The sequence below is a fragment of the Oncorhynchus gorbuscha genome, linkage group LG11, assembly GCF_021184085.1.
Source record: "Oncorhynchus gorbuscha isolate QuinsamMale2020 ecotype Even-year linkage group LG11, OgorEven_v1.0, whole genome shotgun sequence".
NCBI lineage: Eukaryota > Metazoa > Chordata > Actinopteri > Salmoniformes > Salmonidae > Oncorhynchus > Oncorhynchus gorbuscha.
The window spans coordinates 74,780,904-74,796,777 of record NC_060183.1 but is presented as its reverse complement, the minus strand read 5'-3'; the positions used below and the strand labels follow the sequence as shown (position 1 = coordinate 74,796,777).

The window sequence follows — 15,874 nt, the reverse complement described above, 5'->3', positions numbered from 1 at the left end:
GCAGGGCTGAAATGCAGTGGAAATGTTTTTTGGGATTCAGTTAATTTGCATGGCAAAGAGGGACTTCATCTGATCACTCTTCATAACATTCTAGAGTATATGCATATTGCCATCATACAAACTGAGGCAGCAGACTTTGTGAAAATTCTCAAAACTTTTGGCCACAACTGTACAGGCCAAAACAGCAAGCAGAGCCGCTAATGCCTCATCCAGTACCCAAACGACCCTACTACAAAATTGGAGTTGACCTTTTTGACTGCAATGACAAAAGTCACATTATTTTGACCAACTACTACTCAAACTACCCTGAAGTAGCAACACTGCCAACTACCTCCAGCAAAGCTGTAATCACCTACCTGAAATCAGTCTTCGTAAGACATGGGGTTACATCTGAACTGTACTCGGACAATGGCCCACAGATCGTTTGCTAACGACTGGGGATTACAACACAACACCCCCAGCCCCAACCAAATGGCTTAGCGGAGAGTTCAGTCACAATTGTCAAAGGTCTGATGGGAAAAGGCACACGGTGGAAAGGAGGATTTCCTGAAAAGTCTGATCTATTTCAGCCCACCGCTGCAGAACGGACTTTCACCTGTACAAATGTTAAATGAACGTCGCATTGGAACGAACCAACCTACAATAACATGCTAATTAATTACTAAAAAAATAATACAATGTGATTTTCTGGATTTTTGTTTTCGATTCCATCTCTCACAGTTGAAGTGTACCTATGATAAAAAATTACAGACCTCTACATGCTTTGTAAGTGGGAAAACCTGCAAAATCAGCAGTGTATCAAATCTTGTTCTCCCCACTGTATAGAAACTACATTTAAAAATGATCCTATACGATACCAGGAACATCTGCAAAAAGACAGGGAGAGATACTGGAAGAAAAAAGAGAAGGGAGAAGTGAAATCTATCTCTGAGCTTACAAAGCGAAAACAAAGAAACAAGAGATGGAAATGTAACCAACGGAATAGAAGACAGACTTTAAAGAGAACACTTGCAATGGAGACCTACTTATCAGGCAACACAACACCTCAGTCACCAGATGACTTGCAGCCATCATACCTGCCCCTAACTTAACTGCCCCTGATGCACATCCTGATACCCCTTCCTCATCATCTGCAACAGGAATGAGAAGTCGAATACTTGCTGGAAGGAAAAGGGTTGGAAGAGGTCGCTCAAATGCATACAGAGATCTTAGTATGACAATATGTCAAACTTGATAATGCTTTACGGAAAGCTGAGAAATACAAAAAAAGGTATGATTGACTGATGAACAAAGGAAGAGACAAGATTCCAACAAAGAAAAAGACAAAACATCAAATGAAGGGAACTCCGAAGATCTTGAAGGATTTTATTGTTTCAAAATGCCATAATTGCAGAGTTAAAACAAAAGTATTTAAAAAAATGTCAATGTCAAGGACAAACAAGTGGCTTCAAAAATGCTCAGAGGCAACATCCTGAGAAAGTATGGCCTTGTCAAAGCCGCAAACAGAGAATTTGGATTTTCAGCAAAAGCAATGAAGGCAAATGAAAACAGGCCATCAAGTTTTCAATTACTCAAGGAAAAATCAGTGTAACAGAATTAGCACTGCCACAGAAGAGAAAATCATTCGATTCTATGAACGTGATGACAGCAGAGCAACAACAGGGAAAAAGGACACACTAACGAGGAACAAGAAGAAAAAGCAGAAGCGCTAAGAAGAAGTTTAAGAAAATTAAAATGTCCTACTGTGATTTCTGCAAAATACGTCCTTTTTGGGTTGTCAGGCCAACAGTCCAGGATAGGGACACGTCTCTGCAAAACCCAAGCCAACCTCCTGTTCATGGCGGACAAACTACAGCATCACAAAGCGATCAGCTGCAGCAACGTTGAGAACGTTGAGTCTTTGTGCTGTGGGAACCTGATAAAAATAGTGCATGTACACAGTTCTCCCTTTGCCAAGCAAAATGAAAACATCTGACTGTGATGCTGGTGAGCAGACATGGTGGTTTGAGAGGAAAAACAAAGCTGAAGAGAGAGAAGAAAAACAAAGAGGGAAACATGGAGAAATTCACTGTACATTTGACAGTAAAATAAAATATATGTGGCACACTGCAGATTCTATTGGAGGACCTCTCCAAAGGATTGAAATGAAGTTGGAGAAACACGTGTACGACATTCGACACCAATACTCCAAACTGAGAGAATTAAAAGAGAATCTGGGGAAAGAGGAGATCATTGGGCATATTGACTTTGCAGAGAACTACCTGTGTACATACACCAGTGAAATCCAGGCAGTTCACTTTGGTGATTCTCAGAAGCAGGTGACCCTCCACACCTGTGTTGGATATACCACAAATGATACAGTTTCACTTTGCTCACTGAGTTCTTCTATGCGGCATGACCCCTCTGCTATCTGGGCCCATCTCTCAAAAACACTGGCCTACTTTCTTGAGCTCTGCCCATCGGCTACTGCTGTACACTTGGTGAGTGATGGGCCTACAACCCAATATAGGTCTAAAAATAATTTTTACTATCTCTCCACCCTTCCCTTTGAAATGTGCCTCCAGAGAATTACGTGGAATTTCCTAGAAGCCAAACATGGAAAAGATGGGGTAGGAGCAGCTGTGAAACGAAGAGCGGATGAAATTGTGGCACAAGGCAAGGACCTCCCAAATGCAAAAACTATTTGAGGAACTGTCAAAAGACCAGTCAGCTATCAAGCTCTTATATATCTCAGAGGAGGAGCTAGAGAGCATCGAGGCCCTCCTACCGGATCACCTGGAGACAATCAGTGGGACAATGAAGATACACCAGGTAATAATTGTGGGTTATTTTATGTCGAATTTCACATTTGTTATACAAACATATTATCACTACACTTTGTATCACTAGACTATGTTATGATTACATATTCCGAATGTGCATAACGTTTTGAATTTCCTGTGTCTCCAGATCGTCACCGACAGTCCAGGGGAGATAACTTGGCGGCTACTCAGTTGCTTCTGTTCCTTTCCACATCACTGCAGCTATTTAAGCCCACAGACTGTGACTCTGGTTGAAGAAACTGAGGCAGACCAAGATGGAAAATTCAACTCATCTCAAAGCACCTACCAGCCCATTAAAGATCTAAGTGAAGCATTGAATGGAAAGTGGTATGTAGTTGAGTATGATCAGGACGTTTACACTGGTATCGTGCAAGCCCCATCCAGTGACCAAAAGGTACATGGAGCTGGATGCCTTGGTCTGGGAGGAACTTAGCCCTCTTTCTAAGCCTTAGAGTTGGAAACTCACTATACAGTACATACAAAGCAGGGCATAAAATCATACATTAAATAAAACGTGTAGCTCTCAATGAACTCTTCCCTCTATATATGTGCAAATAGAATTTCTATTTGTAGCATCTGTAACACAATGTTCTCATGTTGTTCCGGTGTTTTGTTCAAAATGTTTGCAATAAAATATTGTTTTCATACATTATTTTTTTATTTTTTACATAGATGTCATTTCCACCACACCCCATATTTTGAGGTAAATTAATATATTATGCATAATTACATACATTTATTTGTTTTAGATATGGAAATCATATGGTTGTTATCATAATCTCTCAAAACGGTTGGCTGGAAATGTCTTATTTTTCATGATAAATAAATGTTTTCAGCTGTCACCAAGGCAAGTTTATACATTCACGCATCGCGTTGAATTATTCATATTAGGAAAACCTTGCAGCCATTATCAGATATTGTTTCTAGACAAATCAAAGAAGAGTGCAATACTGGTAAAATGGTGTTTGAATAAGTTTTAATTTCTGAAAGTTTCGAAGTTGCATAATCACCCATAAATGTTTCCGGTTGGATGTACTTAAACTCTCCAAAACAAAGTTGGAGGCAGCTTATGGTACAGATATTAACATTACATTCTCTGGCAACAGCTTTGGTGGGCATTCCTGCAGTCAGCACACCAATTGCACACTCCTTCAAAACTTGTGAAAACTATAGCATTGAGCTGTGTGACAAAATTGCACATTTTAGAGTGGCCTTTTGGTGTCTCCAACACAAGGTGCACCTATGTAATGAGCATGTTGTTTAATCAGCTTATTGACATGCCTCAGCTGTCAGGTGGATGGCAAAGGAGTTAACTAAAAGGGATGGAAAAAAAAAAAAAATCAGGCCAAAATTTGAGAAATTAGTACACTTTACATGTTGCGTTTATTTTTTAATTATAAAAAATGTGTACCCCTTTTTCTCCCCAATTTCGTGGTATCCAATTGTTTAGTAGCTACTATCTTGTCTCATCGCTACAACTCCCATACGGGCTCGGGAGACGAAGGTTGAAAGTCATGCGTCCTCCGATACACAACCCAACCCAAGCCGCACTGCTTCTTAACACAGCGCCATCCAACCCGGAAGCCAGCCGCACCAATGTGTCGGAGGAAACAATGTGTACCTGGCAACCTTGTTTAGCGCAAACTGCGCCCAGCCCGCTACAGGAGTCGCTGGTGCGTGACGAGACAAGGATTTCCCTACCGGCCAACTCCTTCCTAACCCGGGCGACGCTAGGCCAATCGCCCCACAGACCTCCCCGTCACGGCCGATTACGACAGAGCCTGGGCGCGAACCCAGAGTCTCTGGTGGCAATAAAAAGTATGTATAGCTCAAACAGATATCCTATGGATTATCTTGGCAAAGGAGACAAAATGACAGACAAAATGTGAATAACTTATATTAATTAGTTGTTTAATGATTTACACAATAAAATTAAAAATAGGAAAAATCTTAAACAATTCAGTACACTGTCAGAAATAAACAGTCATGTCTTTATGAGGAATTTGGCCTCATGAACATTGACCCTAAGACTTACAGCAATATCTCCAAGCATTTACAGCAGGCACTCATCTCATTTCCTAAAGCACACATTCATTTCCTATGAGGCTTTCCAGAAACCCATCCCAGAACGTTTAACCCAACAGATACATCCCCATTGGTCCTGATGTCTGAAAGCAGGAAGTTGCCCCACTGTGAATGATAGAGATTATCACTGAGTCGACATCACAGCAGCATTATGACAAGCACTGCTGTCTTCACCTCCTTTCTTATTTCTGAAAGAGCGGTCTGAAGATTTACGAGACCGATCACGTGTTGCTGCCACACCATTACAGCTATGGTTTTTGTAGTGTCTTATGTCAGAAAAGCCCTTTCCACATCTCTTGCAATAATAAGGCCTAACTCCAGTGTGGACTTGCATGTGGGCTTTGACGTTGTTGGCTTGGCTGAAACCTCTCCCGCAGACGTCACATTTGAATGGCTTCTCTCCCGTGTGGACTCGCTCATGCCTTTTGAGATTGGTGTTGACTGAGAAAGTCTTGTCACAATAACTGCATTTGAAGGGCTTTTCACCTGTATGGGTTCGCTCATGTCCTTCTAGAGCTTGCTTAAGAACAAATTTCTTTTCACAGTATTTACAAGCGTAGGGCTTCACCCCACTGTGAAGTCTCATGTGATAATCCAAAGTATTTTTATAGGCAAAGTTCTTTCCGCAAATGGAACAAGAGTATTGCTTTTGTCCCGTGTGACTTCGTTGATGGTTTTTCAGAGTTAGCATGGAGCTGAAGCCGTTCAAACATATGTCACAACTGAATGGCTTTGTTGAGGTTCCCGCTCTCCTGGCGGTTCTCTCTCTCGTTCTCTCTCTTCTCTGTCGTTCCCTCTGCTTCTCTCCTTCAGCTGTGTGCCATTTTAGATTGTGTCGTCTCATTTGAAAATTGTACATAAAAGTCTTCCCACATAGGTCACACATAAATGGTTTGGTTGCCCCATGACGATGCATGTGAGCTTTTAGGTCAGTGGACTGAAGGTAGCTTTTCCCACACACTTCACATTTGTAAGGTCTCTCCCCTGTGTGAAGAACTTGGTGTCTCTGAAGGTTTGCTTTATGGCCGAAAGCAGCTCCACATGTCTCACATTTAAATGCCTTCTCCCCTGTATGAACAACCATGTGGTTTTTGAGGCTGCTGCTTGTCATAAAACCCTTACCACACTCTGAACATGAATGCGGACGTACACCTGTATGTGTTCGCATATGAATATTTAGGCCACCATGCTGTCTGTAACTCTTTCCACACACAGCACAGGTGTATGGTTTTTCACCAGTGTGGATTCTCTCGTGCTCGATAAGCAGTTTCCTTGATGTGAAACCCTTGTCACAAGTCAGGCACTTGAACGGCCTCTCCACTGCATGAACAAGCTGATGTTGTTTCAGATCTTTGTTGGTAGACAAAACATTTCCACAAACTTTGCAACTGAATGTTTTTTCTCTGTGACGTAACATGTGATGTTCGAGCTGCTTGGACATTCTGAATGTTTTGCCACATTGACCACAAGTGAATGGCCTTTCTTCTGTGTGAATTAGCATCTGATGTACCAGTGTGTGAATTAGCTTGTGAGCTTCCAGTGACCCCTTCCTGCTGAAGGTCTTTTCACAAACATCACACTTGAAGGGTCTTGTGTGAGTTAGCTTGTGTTGTACCAGTAGGTTCTTCCGGCTGAAGGTCTTCTCACAAACATCACACTTGAAGCATTTGGTTTCTTTGGATCGCATCCGTTTAGTAGTATTGTTGTGTTTCTGGCTTTCATGGCCGTCTCTCTCGTTGCCCTCAGGCAGAGCAGCTCTCATGTGCTCAACGTTGGATTCAGTGTCTCTTGGTGAGGGGTCTGTATTCAGTCCATCTGTGTCTCCCAGAGAGGAGTCATTCTCCAATGAAGACATCTCTGTGGGTTTGCTGCAAACCTTTGCAGGACCTAAAGACAAAAGGATCATGAGTATATATACACATTTATACACACACACAAAAACTATAAATTAAGCAGGTTTTACAAATGAGGATTACACAAACTAATTTCATTAATTAAAAATAAGTAGCCTTCACCGAGCTAGAAAGGCCGGAGCCTATAGATCTTTGTTTATGTAGCATGAGGCATCTTGATTATGTACAAATAAAGCAGCTGGACAGGACGGCAGTCTGAATCTTTTTTTTATTTTTTACATTAGCATTAAAATAAACATACGTTTACAAGCCTGTGAATTGTTTTCAAACAACTGGTCCATAATCAGTAGTGCACACTGTAGCAAAACGTTTTGCAAAGGAAAGTGAAAACAAACATTCAGGTCGTCCCTTCCCCATAGGCAGCGCGTCCAATAGGTTAGCTAAACTGGAGAAGCTAAGTCAATTTAATTACATTTGCCCATAATATGTAAATTACTCCTGTCTACAGAAATAAATCAAATTATTCAAAATAATAAACCACAGAGCATGATATAGCCACAGAGGATCATTAAGTTAGGAAGCACGCAATTTCAGCAGCTTGGCAAATTCTCAGAATGTGTGCAAAGAAAAAGTAAAGCATTGTTCAGAATGTTACATTTTTGCAAATTTAAAGTTATTATAATCTTAAATTTATGACTACCCAATTAGAGGTGTTCATGGGTACAGAAAGTTGGACCCCTTCCGAAATGGACCTGGGGCTTTCCCACCCAGAACCGAAATACACTACATTCAAAAGTTTGAGTCACTTAAAAATGCACTTTTTGTCCATTAAAATAACATCAAATTGATCAGAAATACAGTGTAGATATTAATGTAAATGACTATTGTAGCTGGAAACAGTGGATTTTTAATGGAATATCTATATAGGCGTACAGAGGTCCATTATCAGCAACCATCACTCCTGTGTTCCAATGACACGTTGTGTTAGCTAATCCAAGTTTATCATTTTAAAAAGGCTAATTGATCATTAGAAAATTTTGGAATTACTCTGGAATTACAACCAGAGTGATGGTTATAACTGCAAGCAATGCAGGTGTAGAAGCACGGTGGCTAGCAAAAATTCCCGAGAAAGGCCAAAACCTAGGAAGAAACCTAGAGAGGAACCAGGCTATGTGGGGTGGCCAGTCCTCTTCTGGCTGTGCCGGGTGGAGATTATAACAGAAATATATCCTCTATTGATTCAATTTCGATAGACGACATGGTTTCAAAGTTAATTCATTTAGAATGTTGCATGAGTTTCACTTCAAAATTTACTGATGACTTGAAACTCCCATCCTCTATATCTGAGCCTAACTATACATACAAAAGTATGTGGACAACACTTGGCACATGGCACACATCCATGAAGTCTCCATGCCTCACCCAATGTAATGTGGTACGGATCAGTTTATTTTATATTCCTTATAACTGGAACTTCCACCAGGAGCTAGCCAGCTAACTAGCTGCTAGTCTTTGTTAGCCACGGCTAGCGGTCCTCGCCCCCGGAATCAGCCAGCCTTAGCTTGGACAATCACCTGCCAGTCTACACAGCGCGATAACAACCCAGAGCATATTGGACGGCCTCTCTCCACCATATCACCGGATTCCTGCCGCTCTGGATCATTACTCCGGATCATCGCAGCTAGCTAGCTGCAAACGAATGGCTACTGTTGCTTTTAATCAGGGCAAGGTGACTGGTAACATGACCGAATACAAACAGTGCTAACACCTCTGTCCCGAAGCAAGCACCAGCTAGCCTTGAGCTAGGCTCATATACCAGCTAATTCTAGGGCTACAATACCTCCTTTGCCAGTTGGCCTGGATCTGATCCTTTATTGCTGATTCCACACTCCGAGACTGCTTCCATCACGTGGACTGGGATATGTTTCCGTAAGGCTATTAAACAAGCTGAGTCAGATAACAACATTGACAGGGAATATTCTGATTCAGGATGTCTTGCTCCCAGGCAGACTAAATAAGTTCATTCGAACGTGCGTTGAAGATGTCGTTCCCATAGCAATGATTAAAACATTCCCTAACCAGAAACCGTGGATTGATGGCAGCATCTGCATGAAACTGAAAGCGCGAACCACTGCTTTTAATCAGGGCAAGGTGACTGGTAACATGACCGAATACAAACAGTGCAGCTATTCCCTCCGCAAGGCTATCAAACAAGCTAAGCGTCAGTATAGAGACAAAGTAGAATCTCAATTCAACAGCTCAGACACGAGGTATGTGGCAGGGTCTACAGTCAATCACAAACTACAAGAAGAAAACCAGCATAGTCACGGACCAGGATGTCTTGCTCCCAGGCAGACCAAATAACTAAAGATCATCAAGGACAACAACCAGGTGCATCCGAGAGAGCTTCACTGCCTGTTCACTAACCCTGCTCATTCATCCAGAAGGCGGGAAATGGTCAGCCACTTTAAACAAGGTGCATCAATAGCTGGGACATCGAGAGACTGCCACTTTAAAACAGCTTCTATCTCAAGGCCATCAGACTGTTAAACAGCCACCACTAACATTGAGTGGCTGCTGCCAACACACTGTCATTGACTTAACTCCAGCCACTTTAATAATGGGAATTGATGGGAAATGTAAAATATATCACTAGCCACTTTAAACAATGCTACCCAATATAATGTTTACATACCCTACATTATGCATCTCATATGCATACGTATATACTGTACTTTATATCATCTACTGCATCCTTATGTAATACATGTATCACTAGCCACTTTAACTATGCCACTTTGTTTACATACTCATCTCATATGTATATACTGCACTCGATACCATCTACTGTATCTTGCCTATGCTGCTCTGTACCATCACTCATTCATATATCTTTATGTACATATTCTTTATCCCCTTACACTGTGTATAAGACAGTAGTTTTGGAATTGTTAGTTAGATTACTTGTTGGTTATTACTGCATTGTCGGAACTGGAAGCACAAGGATTTCGTTACACTCGCATTAACATCTGCTAACCATGTGTATGTGACAAATAAACTTTGATTTGATGCACCCTGGACTGTTTCAATAATACGATACCTCATTTTGTTTACCCATCAGCCCAAGCCTCGAACTCAGGTCCTGTATGTTCCCAACTGACCCGCTCTGCCCAGTCATCGCCATTTACCCGTTGTTGTCTCAGCTCTCCTGATCAACACCTGTGATTGCTTTATGACCCTCTCTAATGTCAATATGCCTTGTCTACTGCTGCCGTAGCTAGTTTTTATGGTTTTATTTCACTGTAGAGCCCTCAGTCCCACTCAAAATGTCTTAGTTCTTTCGGCCCAACCCACACATATGCGGAGACCTCACCTACGTTAATTGATGCGTGACGATGAGAGAGGTTTCGTCTCTGGAGGCAACGTATCGGTTTACCTCCACTGTACTCACATCCTACCATACCCTTGTCTGTACATTATGCCTTGAATCTATTCTACTACACCTAGAAATCTGCTACTTTTATTCTCTGTCCCCAACGCACTAGACGACCAGTTCTTATAGCCTTTAGCCATACCCTTATCCTACTCCTCCTCTGTTGATGTAGAGGTTAACCCAGGCCCTGTAGCCCCCAGTTCCACTCCTATTCCCCAGGCGCTATCATTTGCCGACTTCTTAAAAGCCTTGGTTTCATGCATGCTAACATCAGAAGCCTCCGCCATAAGTTGTTTTTTTCCCCACTGCTTTAGCACACTCCGCCAACCCTGATGTCCTATCCGTGTCTGAATCCTGGCTAAGGAAGGCCACCAAAAATTCTGAAATTTCCATCCCCAACTACAACATTTTCCACCAAGATAGAACTGCCAAAGGGGGTGGAGTTGCAATCTACTGCAGAGACAGACTGCAGAGTTCTGTCATCCCATCCAGGTCTGTGCCCAAACAGTTTGACCTTCTACCTTTAAAAATGCACCTTTCCAGAAATAAGTCTCTCACTGTTGCCGCTTGTTACAGACCCCCCTCAGCCCCCAGCTGTGCCCTGGACACCATATGTGAATTAATTCTTTAAGGAATACCTAGGATAGGATAAAGTAATCCTTCTCACCCCCCCCCCCTAAAAGATTTAGATGCACTATTGTAAAGTGACTGTTCCAATGGATGTCATAAGGTGAATGCACCAATTTGTAAGTCGCTCTGGATAAGAGCGTCTGCTAAATGACTTAAATGTAAATGTTAATTGCCCCCCATTTATCTTCAGAGGTTGTACTGTTAAGTGACCTAAACTGGGATATGCTTAACACCCCGGCCGTCCTACAATCTAAGATAGATGCCCTCAATCTCACCCAAATTATCATGGAACCTACCAGGTACAACCCCAAATCCGTAAACACAGGCACCCTCATAGATATCATCCTGACCAACCTGCCCTCTAAATACACCTCTGGTGTCTTCAACCAGGATTTCAGCGATCACTGCCTCATTGCCTGCGTCCGTAACAGGTCCACGGTCAAACAACCACCCCTCATCAAGGTCAAACGCTCCCTAAAACACTTAATTGAGCAGGCATTTCTAATCGACCTGGCCCAGGTATCCTGGAAGGATATTGACCTCATTCCATCAGTAGAGGATGCCTGGTTATTCTATAAAAGTGCTTTCCTCACCATCTTAAATAAGAATGCCCCGTTCAAAAAATGTAGAACCAGGAACAGATATAGCACTTGGTTCACTCCAGACCTGATTGCCCTTGACCAGCACAAAAACATCTTGTGGCGTACTGCATTAGCATCGAATAGGCACCGCGATATGCAACTTTTCATGGAATTTAGGAACCAATATACACAGGCAGTTAGGAAAGCAAAGGCTAGCTTTCTTAAAACAGAAATTTGCATCCTGTAGCACAAACTACAAAAAGTTCTAGGACACTAAATTTCATGGAGAATAAGAGCACGTCTTCCCAGCTGCCCGCTGCACTGAGGCTAGGAAACACTATCACCACCGATAAATCCACGATAATTGAGAATTTCAATAAATGAGAACTTGTTCTCAACTTACCTACCTGGTTAAATAAAGGTGAAATAAATAAATAAAAAAAATCTACGACTGGCCATGCTTTCTACCTGGCAACCCCTACTCCGGTCAACAGCTCTGCACCCCTCCACCGCCCATTTCTCCTTCACCCAAATCCAGATAGCGGATGTTCTGGAAGCACTGCAAAATGTGCACTCCCCCCCAAAAAAAAAAAATCAGCTGGGCTAGACAATCTGGACCCTCTCTTTCTAAAATTATCCGCCCCAATTGTTGCAACCCCTATTACTAGCCTGTTCAACCTCTCATATCGTCTGAGATCGGAAAGCTGCCCGTGGTCATCACCCCCCTCTTCAAAGGGGGAGACACTCAAGACCCAAACTCTTACAGACCTATATCTATCCTACCCTGCCTTCGAAAGCTAAGTAAACAAACAGATCACCGCCCATTTTGAATCCCACCGTACCGCTATGCAATCTGGTTTCCGAGCTGGTCATGGGTGCACCTCACGCTCAAGGTCCTAAACGATATCATAACTGCCATCGATAAAAGACAATACTGTGCAGCCGTATTCATCAACCTGGCCAAGGCTTTCGACTCTGTCAATCACTACATTCTTATCGGCAGACTCAACAGCCTTGGTTTCTCAAATGACTGCCCCGCCTGGTTCACCAACTACTTCTCTGATAGAGTTCAGTGTGTCAAATCGGAAGGCCTGCTGTCTGGACCTCTGGCAGTCTCTATGGGGGTGCCACAGGGTTAAATTCTCGAGCCGACTTCTCTCTGTATACATCAATGATGTGGCTCTTGCTGCTGGTGATTCTCTGATCTACATCTACGCAGACGACACCATTCACTCACTGGTGGTGACACCTCTCACTGGCTGCCTATGCCCTGTTTTGGCCCATTTGCTTCTGTTTGGTTCCTAGTGATTAAGACCTTGGTTTGCTAACAATTATTCAAAATAACATAATTTAAAGGATTACCTGCACAGACTGACATCGCATTAGTGACAGCGTTTGCTTGACTGACATTCCCTGGCAATGTTGAAGCCGCTGTCATTCCAGAGAACATTGAGAAACCTAAAACATAACAAGCATAATTACCTTTAACACACATTCACCTTTCCCTTCCCACAAAATTGAGTGATTTAGGCCTAAATGTATTTGAAAATAAATTAACAGTAGGCCAAGAACACCAATAACAAGCTTTAGCTAAAGCCTAGGCAGGTAGCCTAGTGGTTAGAGCGTTGGGCCAGTAACCGAAAGGTTGCTTGATCAAATCCCAGAGCTGCCAACGTAAAAAATATATATGTTGTTCTGCCCCTGAGTTATCCAGAGCGACTTACAAATTGGTGCATTCACCTTATGACATCCGCTAGGCTGTCATTGTAAATAAGAAGTTGTTGAATTTAAAAAATAATGACTATTGGCTAGCTAGGTCTATAACACTCACCAACTGGTGGAATTGCAAAAATCATTCCATTGAGCAGAATATGCGTGGGTCCTTTTGGTTCTGCTTGTGCCTGCATTTTAGCCAGTGATGCTCTATAATTTTCAGCCTTCTCAGTCAATGCCTTCATATCTTCATCCATCTGCTCCACCTTGGTTTTCAGAACTTCATCCATCTGCTCCACCTTGGTTTTCATATCTTCATCCATCTGCTCCACCTTGGTTTTCATATCTTCATCCATCTGCTCCACCTTGGTCTTCAGTTTATCGTTCTCACTTTGTAAACTTGAGGAGACCACTAGGAATAGTTGGCAAATTTTACGAATAGCCTCCCCTGTCACCAGATTCATAATTGTGCACAGCTGTGAAGAGAAATTGAGAAGAAAAAAATGTTACCTAAATAGTTAACTAAGTTAACGTTAACTGTCTGTGCAGTCAGCTACGTTGCAAAGAAAATTATGTGACGCGGCAGACCCGAAAGGTTGCCGGATTGAATCCCCGAGCTGCCAAGTTACAAATCTGTCGTTCTGCCCCTGAACAGTCATTGTATAAATAATAATTAGTTCTTAACTGACCTGCCTAGTTAACTTTTCTTTTTTTTAAATCACACACTTAGCTAACCGCTAGCAGTTAGCGAACTAGCTAACAACTACCGTAGATAAGGAAATTGCAGGAAGCTGGCTAATTTAGCCATAGTTACACCAAATATTCACATAGTGGTTACACAACGTTGGATAAACTACTAGACAACGTATCTTTAACTAGTTAGATAACGTTACGCGTTAACAGTACTATACGTTGCCACAGATATAACAATGAGGCAGATATTTTTCCGGATGTATAACTAACTGGGTTACTTTAAAAACATATTTGACGCAGTTAGCTTAACTCTGTACTCACCTCTCTCTCCGGATTGCAAACGTAAGAGTTTGGCACGGTGGTCAAAAATTTGCCCATTTCTGTCATTGTCGTCTCGACGACAACGGCCATAATAGATGTTGTTTCTAACTGAAACATATTGTAAGCTGTAGCCATTTTGCCCTCAGACTCACTCACATAACAGCTAGCCATCTGTCACTTAGCATCGGCAGCTCCTTCCTGTACGCCTAATTTTCAAAATAAAAGTACTCTTTCCTGACTTTTACTTGACATTATTTTCTGGATTAAAAAAAACGAAAATTATACTTTGAACTTGCTTAAACATACATTTATTGAAAATGCAAACAATTAATTATAGAAATAAATTAGCAAAGATAGAACGAAGTTAATTTTAAATAAAGTTTTTGAATGTACTATTACATTTTAAAAACTATATTGGTGATGCTTTTCATTATAACCCCCTATGAAAAACAACAACAATAACACAATACCAACACTGTTTTTGGAAGTTTTAATGGTTTTTTAACTGATGTCAACTCTAAACCTTCAAGGTGCATACTGGACCCTATTCCAACTACACTACTGAAAGAGCTGCTTCCAGTGTTTGGCCCTCCTATGTTGAACATAATAAACGTCTCGCTATTCACCAGATGTGTACCAAACTCACTAAAAGTGGCAGTAATAAAGCCTCAATTGAAAACCCTAAAACTTGACCCTGAAAATTTAAAAAAACTATTGGCCTATATCAAATCACCCATTCCTCTCCAAAAAAAAAGCTGTTGCTCAGCAACTCACTACCTTCCTGAAGACAAATAATATATACGAAACGCTTCAGTCTGGTTTTAAACCCCATCAAAGCACCTTCACGAGACTGCACTCCTGAGGTGTTAAATTACATTTTAATTGCGTCAGACCAAGGCTCTGCATCTTTTCTCGTGCTCCTAGACCTTAGTGCTGCTTTTGACACCATGTTTTACACCAAGGTAAAGTTGGTTTTATATTCACACATTCGAACATTCAACAGACATTCGCCAAAATCCATTTACAAATGTAAAAATCAATAACTAATTAATTGATTGTCACAGAAACGTGAAAATATATATGGTTAATTCTATAACTGTCGAGCATACTTTTAAAACCTTTGTTTTGAATACCAATTCCAGTTTTGATTTGATAGAAATACATAAAATCTTTAAAATGCAATTTAAAGTTGTATAAATCAATAACTAATTCACCGTTTGTCACAGAAACATTAAACTAGATATGATTTATTCTATAAATGTTTAGCATGCTTTAACAACCTTTGTTTTGAATTTAAAAAACAAGTTTTGATTTGATGGAAATACATAAACTCTTTAAAATGCAATTTAAAGCTGTATAAATCAATAACAAATTCACATTTTGTCACAGAACCATCAAACTAGATATGATTTATTTGATTTATTCTATATTCTTACAACCTTTGTTTTGAATACAAATTCCACTTTTGGCGAATGTTTGTTGAATGTCCAAATGTCTGAATATAAAACCAACTTTACCTCGGTATCGAACACAACATTCTTTTGGAGAGATTGGAAACCCTAATTGGTCTACACGGACAAGTTCTTGCCTGGTGTAGATCTTATCTGTCGGAAAGATATCAGTTCGTCTCTGTGGATGGTTTGTCCTCTGACAAATCAATTGTACGTTTCGGTGTTCCTCAAGGTTTTAGAACCACTATTGTTTTTACTATATATTCTACCTCTTGGTGATGTCATGTGGAAA

General features: G+C 41.2%; 1 protein-coding gene across 2 annotated transcripts; it reads right to left on the bottom strand.

Moving 5' to 3' along the window:
• Positions 1–4,712: 4,712 nt before the first annotated feature.
• LOC123989453 (zinc finger protein 271-like) lies at positions 4,713–14,335 on the bottom strand. Of its 2 annotated transcripts, XM_046290478.1 has the most exons (5): positions 14,132–14,335; positions 13,483–13,593; positions 13,236–13,449; positions 12,767–12,862; positions 4,713–6,794 (listed from the first exon to the last, which is right to left on the bottom strand). In XM_046290478.1, the coding sequence occupies exons 1-5, from the start codon at positions 14,300–14,302 to the stop codon at positions 5,032–5,034; spliced, it is 2,355 nt and encodes a 784-aa protein (XP_046146434.1). In that variant the 5' UTR covers positions 14,303–14,335; the 3' UTR covers positions 4,713–5,031. The 2 variants fall into 2 exon arrangements, with proteins under 2 accessions (XP_046146434.1, XP_046146433.1); XM_046290477.1 differs by having other exon boundaries at positions 13,236–13,593.
• Positions 14,336–15,874: the final 1,539 nt, after the last annotated feature.